At 41.6% G+C, this 9,747-nt stretch overlaps 1 protein-coding gene across 3 annotated transcripts in view; it reads left to right on the forward strand.

Moving 5' to 3' along the window:
• Positions 1-9,747, forward strand: part of nop14 (NOP14 nucleolar protein homolog (yeast)) — an 18,376-nt gene that overhangs the window by 4,562 nt on the left and 4,067 nt on the right. For all 3 annotated transcript variants that reach the window (XM_017407497.3, XM_017407496.3, XM_037979629.1), the window contains 15 exons: positions 1,454-1,588; positions 1,846-1,987; positions 2,276-2,424; positions 2,519-2,656; positions 2,732-2,854; positions 2,945-3,076; positions 3,596-3,908; positions 4,043-4,173; positions 4,254-4,339; positions 4,454-4,589; positions 4,807-4,908; positions 5,085-5,238; positions 5,317-5,476; positions 8,660-8,807; positions 8,931-9,049. In XM_017407497.3, coding sequence (XP_017262986.1) covers positions 1,454-1,588; positions 1,846-1,987; positions 2,276-2,424; positions 2,519-2,656; positions 2,732-2,854; positions 2,945-3,076; positions 3,596-3,908; positions 4,043-4,173; positions 4,254-4,339; positions 4,454-4,589; positions 4,807-4,908; positions 5,085-5,238; positions 5,317-5,476; positions 8,660-8,807; positions 8,931-9,049 — 2,168 coding nt within the window. The remainder of the gene's footprint in view (positions 1-1,453; positions 1,589-1,845; positions 1,988-2,275; positions 2,425-2,518; positions 2,657-2,731; positions 2,855-2,944; positions 3,077-3,595; positions 3,909-4,042; positions 4,174-4,253; positions 4,340-4,453; positions 4,590-4,806; positions 4,909-5,084; positions 5,239-5,316; positions 5,477-8,659; positions 8,808-8,930; positions 9,050-9,747) is intronic.

Here is a 9,747-nt window from a genome sequence, read left to right on the forward strand (position 1 = left end):
AATCCCAATCATGGTTTTAATCATTTATCTGGAAGAGGAGAATAATCCAGTCCAGGTTTGAAGTGTCTAGGATTTGTAGTTTTTAAATTAGAATCAATTAAAGACACGGATGGTAGTGAAAAATTAGGTGGAATCGCCCTTTAGCCATTCGACGCTGTAAATAAAAGTTGCTGCCAACTTCAGCGTCATAAGTATATGATGATAAAATATTAAATGAGAACTGTTCATATATTGTCAAATATTTCATATAACATATTCTACCTTCTTAGAGGCACAGTCTTAACCAGTGGTTCCCAAAGTTGGGTTCAGGGCCTAATGGTGGGTCACTAACACCAACTTTAGGGTCTTGAGATGACTAAATTTAAAGATAATTCCTACTGGCGTATTTTTACTATAGTTGTTATAAACGACAAGAACAATAGTCATAAATGGAAAAAAGAATAACATAATATGTGTTAAAGTTGTTTGTGTTGTCTTTATGCTCTTGTTTATTTAATTTTGTTACCAGCTTTTGTGTATCTCACTCAAGGATATTTGGGGTTGTAAGTCTTTGCCATTGTTACTTTAGGAGTCAGAAGCTAAAAGGTTTGGAAACCACTGACCTAAACCACAGTTTAGTTTTGGTTATTGAAAAGAAATTAAAGGTTAGCAATTCTAAATTTATTGTGGAATAAGATAAATAAAAAATCTTATCATTAAAAAACTTAATAAGCTTAAGTATTCTTAAGCATGACGAAAAGGAAGGTTTTTCTCTTTTTGTTTTTTCAGTTTGTTGCTCTGTGTAGATGAAGACTGGATGGCTTGTCAATAATACTTATCAGAGCCTCGGACATCACTGACACTGTCACTTTGATTTTGACTGTTTTTCAAAATAGATGTCGACTTTCAGACTCTTGGGGTTGACACGTGTCCATTTTTGATTTCAGTAATGATCAAACTTGATGAAAACCTGTTATTGCACTTATGCAAAGGAGTTGCAATCAACTGAAGTAACGTTGTGTCCACTTTACTAGTATTCTTTCTGTTAAATTTAATCTGAATCTGTCAGCAGCAAAGCTTGATTTTTGGTTGGAGTAGGGAGTGAGAAAGGGCAGATTCTGTGGTGTGATGAACTCAAAAAAAAAAGGGAGGGGGGTAGGTTTGTTTATTGTAGCTCTAAAAAAGGAAGCAATGCGTGTAAATTCGCCACTAGTTTAACACTGTCTGCGCTGTAAAACGTTCCGAGAGGGATTTTCAGCACAAGAGACCGAGGGGTTTGTAAGACACGTGAATTTGATTTTAAAGTGGAGAAAAGTCAAATCTTCACAATGACTTCAATCTTTTCTGTTAGTTCTGTTAAATTATGGTTGGTATTAACAGCAGGAGGTGTTTGGAATTTTTGTTTTTATGTTTCTTTAAGAGTGTACAAAAATCACAAGTAGCACTTTATTTATGAATTTATTTTTATCTGTAGAGAAAAGAGACACTCCTGAAGGAATACAAACAGAAAAACAAGTCCAACAAATTCATTGACCGACGTCTGGGAGAATATGACGCCAAGATGGCTCCAGAAGACAAAATCCTACAGAGGTTCGCCATGGAAAGACAGGTTAGTAGTAATTTATGAATCATTTCTGAAAGGACACTGTGGTTTTAAGCTTCTGCTGTTAGTTTCATTGATTAGTTATTACATGCACAGGTTAAATCCAGCCTCAGAAGCTTCTTTTTTCCCTTTTTCTACGCAGTAATAATTCAATAGGAGCAAATGAATCACAGTCTTTGTGCATTTTAATTAAAAAAAAACTTGTAGTCTTATGTGAAGAAGTACTCAACCTTCAGCTTGTATTCTGTTGGCTTTGATTTTAGCGTGTCCATGAAAAGAAGGACGTTTACAACCTGAACGAGGAGGAAGAGCTGACTCATTACGGCCAGTCTTTGGCTGAAATAGAGAAATTCAATGACTCTGTAAATAGCGATGACGAATCCGAAGAGAAAGGACTTTTATCAGGTGAGTCTGGAAATGAATGGAAATGTTCATTGTGCTGCATCTCCATATTCTGATGAAATGCTGCTTTTCTTTTTAAATGCCTAAAAGTATATGCATGTATGGTGGTCAAATGATTTAGCTGAACTCCTTATAGTCACTTTTTGTATATCTCATAGGTTTTCATTTAATTTTTCCCAGGTTAAGGCTTTCTTCCTGTTGTTATTTTAGCATTTTATCAATTCCCAGCACCTGAGCTTAGTTTGATAAGCCCAGTCATAAAACAAACATTTTTTTTTCTCTTTTACCTAGCTGAACTTACTGCCTCCCATTTTGGAGGGGGCGGGGGCCTCCTCAGGAAGAAAACATCAGGGGAAGAGCAGGAGGAGCAAGGGAGCCTGAGAGCCAAGTCCAGACAGGAGCTGATTGAAGAGCTCATCCAGAAGTCCAAGCAGGAGAAGGTGAGCTGGCATCACTGCCCCGTGTCGCTTCATTTGGTGACGATAATTAGGGCTGCTAGCAATAATTAGGGCCGACGTTTTGCTCCGTTCACAGAGAGAACGACAGGTGCAGAAAGAGGAAGCACAGGAGCTGACCGAGAAGCTGGATCAGGAGTGGAAAAGCATCCAGGCTCTGATGGTGACAAAAACACCCAAATCTGAACGAGTCGACAAACCGGAGGAGAAACCGAAGGTAGGATCACAGAAGTCACCACCACCAGCAGCCTTGAGCTCTCCCTGACCTTCGCTTCCTCTTTGCGTGCTCCAGCTGGAGGAATACGACATGATGGTTCGGGAGCTCGGCTTCGAGATGAAGGCTCAGCCCTCAGAGAAGATGAAGTCCCCGGAGGAGCTGGCCAAGGAGGAGAAGGAGAAGCTGCAGAAACTGGAGGTGAGAGTGCTGAAAACGATATCTGCAGTTGTCGTTTTCACTTGACTTTTTTTATTCTAGTCCTAATTTACATCTCCCGCTCACACCCAGGCTGACCGTCTGAGGAGGATGATGGGAGACGAAGGCGGGGAGAGTACACAGAGTCGAAGCCACATGTCTGCTGACGACCTCAACGACGGCTTCATTCTCGATAAACCCGACAAGAAGATCCTGTCCTATCAGGTAGGAGATGGAACACATAAAAAGGAGTTTTTATTGTGTGAATGCTGAGTCAGCGATCACACAACAGTTTCCTTTTTTCTCTTTCTGTACATCTTTTACAATCTAACCTCTGCACACTTTGAGCTGTTTTAGGCATTCATGTATCAAAAAGTTAAGCTATTTCGGGAAATCAGTGCTATGAGTTTTGTACTTTTCAAAATATTTCCTTTTATTCCCCCTATAGAAGTACATTGAAATCTCTTTAATTTCATCAAAACATTGTTCTTTTTGAAATCTGCTTCAGTATATGAGCTCTATTATAGCTTTCATATTCTACTTTTAGCCTTTTGCTATGTCTAGCTTTTAGCTAGTGTTTAGCTTTTTGTGTTTTTAGCTAGCGTTCTGCTTATTTTAGCTTTAACAACTCAGCTTCAGCTTGCTCGGCCAATTTCAGTAAAATCATTCAGCAGTCACCTTCACTTTGAGAGAAAATGTAATTTCTTTAGTTTCAACTGAAATCCTCTCCCTTTCCTGGTAAAGGATGGGGAATGGAACATTGGGGAGGAGACGGAGGAGGACAAGGAGGGAGATGAAGAAGAGGGAGCGAGCGGGGAGGAAGAGGAGTCGGATGCAGAGGAGGAAGATGGAGATGATGAGGAGGAGGAGGATGAAGAAGAGCAAGAGGAGGACAGCAGCGAAGAGGAAGATGGTCACTCAGATCTGGAATCTGAGCAAGAAAGCGAAAACGAGGAGGGAGAACAGGGAGATGAAGAACCCCAGAAGAGTCTGACCAAAGAGGAGCTGAAGGCCCAGCAGGACGCAGCTAAAGCAGAGCTCCCGTACACGTTTACTGGTAAGTACGCTCACTGCTACTGCCTCTTTGAGGGAAGTAAGAGCTTTTTGGATTTACCTCTAATCTGCATTTCCTTTTCATTGTGCTTAATCGCTTTTTTGGCTTGTTTTTCTCTTTACCTTGCCCCCCTTTAGCTCCTGAGAGCTACAGCGATCTGAAAGATTTACTTCACGGTCACACCCCTGACAACCAGCGCCTCATAGTGGCCAGGACTCAGAAGTGCAACCATCCCAGTTTGGCTGTGGGCAACAAGCTCAAACTGCAGGTATAATGTGCAGCAGATTATTGTGTTGTTTCTGTTTTTATTGGCTCTGAATCCTAAAGCTTTCCTTCATTTTGTCACAGAAACTGTTTGGCTTTCTGCTGGAGTACATCGGCGAAGTCGCTTCCAGAAGTCCACCTGAACTCACCACCGTGGATAAACTCATTCCGTGAGTTAAAATGGATCTCTCTCTCTCTCTCTCTGTCTGTAGTTTACATCTAAATATAGATATTCAGTGATCAGCTGTGGAATTAATCCTTTCTTTTCTTTCCTCCTTCTGAAGGGAGGTGTACACTTTGTGCCAGATGTTTCCAGAAGCAGCCTGTCAGGCCATGCAGAGCATCCTGGGAGACGCTGCTCACAGCATGGAGGAGGAGCTTGAGGTCAAAGGTCACGCTGCTTTCCCCACATTAGACATGGTACGCATTGTTCCTGGTGAAAGTAGCATCTTCCATTGAATAACTGGTTAATTGGTGTCAATAAATACACCCAGCTATAGCAGAGATGTGAAAAAACAGGCCCATTATATTTATTTACTTTGTCTTATTGACATTGTTTACTTGTTTTGAGGTTTCCAGATGTTTGGTGGGTTCTGCCTGAACCGGAGTCATTCTGTCTGTTTTTTTCTGCTTTCAGCTGGTTTACCTGAAGGTGGCCGCGCTGCTGTTTCCTACCTCCGACTTCAGACACCCAGTGACGACTCCAGCTCTGCTTTACATCAGCCAGACTCTCACCAAGGTAACCTTTTACATGTTTTAGCCTTTTGTTTGTTTTTCCCAAGTTCTCTCCTCTGCGTTTGGATATTGTGTCATCATTGTGACATAAAACACAGTCAGGCTTATTCTTTGGATGCAGAAAGAAGATGTGCAGCTTCTATATTCACTGTTTACTTTTTTTTTTTTGCATGTTTTCAGTGTCCCGTGAGATCATTGCAGAACCTGACATCAGGTTTAGTGCTGTGCTGTCTGGCAGTGGAGTACATCTCGTTGTCAAAGCGCTTTCTGCCCGAGCTCATCAACTTCCTGACCGGAACGCTTCACCTGGCAGTGCAGGACAAGGCTGCTCTTGGTACCCGCTCAGCACTTTCCCCACAGGTTTATCACGCAGGTTTTTAGGCAGACAACTGATTTTCCCAATGTGCCGTAGGCTACAAAGTGGTGCCACCCTTCAGGCCGTCGGGGAAGTACAGCGACCTGCTTGTGTCTTCATCCCCGGAGTCCTGCAGGAGCTGGAGCAGGAAAAGCCTGTCGCTGTCTGCCACCCAACACCTTGACCTCACGAGTGACCTGGACAGAAATCACTACAGGTAGGAGGGGATGATGTGGGAGAAATCAGTCAGACCTCAGAACAACAGCAAGATTTCACAAGATTATCAGTCTCTGTTCAGCGACTAGAGGCTATTTTTTATTGGTTTAAGAGAAATCAGATTTTCAGAGGAGATGATCCCTAACACATTACATATAGTCACTCAGTTTTTTCTCTTTTCAGTTTATTTTTAGTGATTTACTACAATCATTTACAGGACTCAAGCTGCCGTAATCAAAAACTACAATAAAAATAAACGGCTAAATAATCACATTTCAAAGCCAATTGATTTATTCCTGTATTCTTTTGCTTATTTCTGTCTCTTTTGTATTTTTACTTCCCATAAACTGTTTTCTTTTGCCCTTGTTTGATCATTTTTGTACATTTATTTTAAATTTATATTTATTTCTGCCTTCCATTTTCTCACCCTTCTTTTTATCTACTCAGTCGTATAAATGTCTGCCTTTTCTTCTTACATGCTTTAATCTTTGCAACCTAATTACACAAAAAATGAAAGCTGTCTGTTGGAGGTCGTCATGGGAGCTAGCGCTCGCTGCTAGAGCTGTTAGCATTAGCCGAATCAGCTAAAAGCAGTTCACTGTGGAGCATAGATTTCTGTTCTCTAAAATAAACTAACTTAGTAAAAACAGAATTCCTCTGGATTTTTGGACCAGCTGTTTGTATTATTTGAAACAGGAAGTGCTATTTTGCTGTTTTTTCTTCAAGTCTCTAGTTTATGTATTTATTTGTGCATTTTTTAGTCGTTGTCATTTTGTACTTTTCTATATTTTAACACCATATTTTTATCGTTATTTCTGCACGCAGTCATGTCCGTTTCGACCCGTGAAGAAGGGCCTCTCCGGTCCGGTTTGGAAGTGTCGCTAAAGGAGCCTCGGCTGTTAGGAACTGAGCTTTTAATAAAACCAAGAGACAATTGTCTCGACACAATTGTTGGCACAGCTGACAGATAGAGAGGGCGATGAAGTGCGGGGAGAATGTTACAAAGTTTCTCATCATCAGAAGACAAAAATAAAACGCTCAGACTGAGAGATGAGACTCGAGACTGCATGATTATTCCTCAGAAAAAAAAAAACAAGATGCTTTTTTTATTTGTTGTTCTTTCTAAAAGGTTAAAGGAGTGCACATTTCCTTTAACCTGCTGCTTGTTCCTCAGTGTAAACAGAGAAGTCGTTCTTTGTTATGAGACAGTATACAGAGTATGGATGTGAACGCCGCAGACAGACCATCCTAGTGTGTTTACCTGTATATATAAACACACACACACACAGTGGAGCTCAGAGCATCCCCTCGTGATGAGTCTGAGTCGCCGGCATGGTTTCACACAGCAGCTGGTGTGTGGGCACAAAGCAAACAGGCTTCGGTGGATTGTGAGAGCATACTCTTATTTGTTCTCAGCTAAAATATAACTCGGAACATAAAAAAAAAAATCCATAAAATGCTCTGAAAAGGCATCCACTGAAATACAAAGTGTTACAAAGAATCACGCCGTTTCCCCGTTTAATCGTAAATCAATTACAGAAAGCTAGTGTTTGTGTAACGTTAAGGTCATATTCCTTTAAAAGCAGCACTTTTGTTTTTATATTCTGTGTAATAATAGCTGATCCACGTGGCCTCTGCAGCAGATTTGCATTAAGTCGTCTCTGATCCGGTCCGGTCCCCTCCACCGCTGCACGTCCTCGCACCTCGGCGCCGACTTGGTTTCTAATGTCTGCGTTCCTTTCGGCTGTGTGGCGACACGTGCTCAGCAAGCAGCTGTGTTTGCAAAGTGTGGAGACTGTGTGGTAATTACTGCAGCAGGGATTAGAGGAGCCCCTTGGAGAGGAAGGATTTAATGAGTGTACTCTGCGTGGAGGCTAAAGTGTCTCCGAACGTGTACAGATGAGAACAGGCTATCGTGGACACACGTGTGGCCCCGCGCTGGCAAAAACCAGCCGCCGCGAGGAAGCTTTCAACGTCGAGCTGATATTTTAATCAAGCTCTCCTTCTCAGAAGCTTCAAAATGAGACGTAGGTTGATGACAAGCTAGTTTTGTTTACAGGAGTGCCGTTTTAAAACTCAATTTTTTTTATAAGTCTGGAGTGATGTCATCAGGAAGTCCAGCCCTGTATTTAAGTAGAACCTCCGCCAAGGCCATAGCGTCAATAAAACATTGTTTGATCCGGATCATGATGCGGATCCCCATCATAATAAAAACTCAGCGTCTCCTGAAAATTTCATCCAAATCTGTCCATTAGTAGTTTTTAGTAGTTTTTATGTAATCTTGCTAACAGACAAACAAACAACCGAAAACAGAAGCTCTTTGTCAGAGGTAAAAAAGGGAATCCTTAATCTTTACATTGATGCCAAACATTACACAAAGGGATTTCCCTGCACTACGGCAGCTGACAAAGAAAAAAGTTCAATTTCAAAAGAAATTAGAGTTAAAAGAATTATTTCAAAAAGCATAGCTGTTAGAAAACTTCAATTTACCGTGTTTTCCGGACTATAAGGCACTCTCAAAAGCCTTCAATGTTCTCACAAAAACACAACACTACAAAGCACGACTATAACTGAGCCTTAATGCTGCGAGCGGTGCAGCTTTGTAGCGTTGTGCCGACCTGAGCGAGCTGGAGGCGTTTATACTTGACGCTTACATCAGTGCAGTATTCTCCTTTGGAGCGGCTGCCATTTTAAACTAGAACTACTTGAGTTTTGTAATAATAAGTAGTTGCTCGGAAGCCTGAACGTATCATCAGAAGAAGAAATCTGTTGTTTTCTGCAACACGTGCGAAACGTATGAGCACCCATGGTGAAATCTCTCCTGTGTGATGTTCCAACATTTTAATTTCTTTTTTAAAAAATTTTTATCTCTAGGACCATTTATTTTCTTTTACTCTTTTCCTTCCTTTTTTTTTTTTTGATTCACTTATTTTAAGATGGAGCGCTGGTGCCCAATATTGTTTTTCCACTCGACATGAACACGACTACTTCCTTCTGCTAACAAAGAGACAACTGTTTGTTGTTGTTCTGCATTTATCTTTCAAATGTTAAACGCCTGTGGCAAAACAAAAGGCCTAAATGTTTCCAGTTACCGGCGAACAGAGGGATGTGTTCAGGGGTCGGGGTTAGGTGAAGCAAAGAGGAAACGATGAAACTGAAACGCTCGTTCCTGCTGTCTCCACAGGTTGTCCTGCCTGTCCACCTGCCTCGGCTTGGTGAAGACGTGCTGCCTGCTCTACAAAGACCTCCCCTCCTTTTCGCACATCTTCCAGCCAATCAGAACGCTTCTTTCCAAGCATCTTTCCACACAAATGTTACCAAAACCCCTACAAGTTAGTACCAGATTGGTTTGATGCCTCCTGTTTTTTTGTTTTTTTTCTTTCTCCTCTCTCTTTTTGGATCTTGTGTGGCGTAGCGTTTCCAGTTAATTACAGTGTTTGGTTGTTTTGCTACAGGAGCTTCACAGCGAGACCCTGGAAGCCATCAGCTCAGCTCCTGTGACTCACAGCCAGCTCGTCTTTGACAAGAAGAAGCCCATTCCTCTGAAGCTGCTCACACCCAAGATTGTTGAAGTGTAAGTGTTCCCACGGACCTGGAGGCGAAACGCGATTCAAGTAGAGAGACTGCGTTTGTGCAGATAATGTTGAGCGCTGAAGGAGCCGAAACTGAGCTGTTGGAGCTAAAAGAAGCAGAACACTAGCTAAAAGCCAAAAGTAACAAAAAGCTAGCTAACAGCTAAATGTAGCAATTGGCTGACTAAAGGCTACAAATAGAAAAAAGCTAGCTAAAAGCAAGAGAATGCTACTTAAAAGACAAAAGCAGCAAAAATCTCGTTAAAAGTAGCAGACTAGCTAAAGGTTGAAAGCAGCTAAAAATAGCAAAGGGCTTGTAAAAGTCAAAAGTAGCAAACCACTAGCTAAAGCTAAAAGTATCAGAACAAACTAAAAGCAACAAAAAGCTAGCTAACATCTAAAAATGAAAGGTTTGTTAGAAGTCAAAAGTTGCAGAACGCTACCTAAAACATCTAAAAAGTAGCTAAAAGCTTGTTAAAAGCTAAAAGTATCTAAAAGCTAAATTTGTCAAAAGGCTAGGTAAAACCTAAAAGCAAAACAGCTAAAAGTAGCATCCATCCATCCATCCATTCTCTTCCGCTTATCCGGGGTCGGGTCGCGGGGGCAGCAGCCTAAGCAGGGAGACCCAGACTTCCCTCTCCCCAGCCACTTGGGCCAGCTCCTCCGGGGGAATCCCAAGGCGTTCCCAGGCCAGCCGAGA

The sequence above is a fragment of the Kryptolebias marmoratus genome, linkage group LG14, assembly GCF_001649575.2.
Source record: "Kryptolebias marmoratus isolate JLee-2015 linkage group LG14, ASM164957v2, whole genome shotgun sequence".
In the NCBI taxonomy this organism is placed as follows: Eukaryota; Metazoa; Chordata; class Actinopteri; order Cyprinodontiformes; family Rivulidae; genus Kryptolebias; species Kryptolebias marmoratus.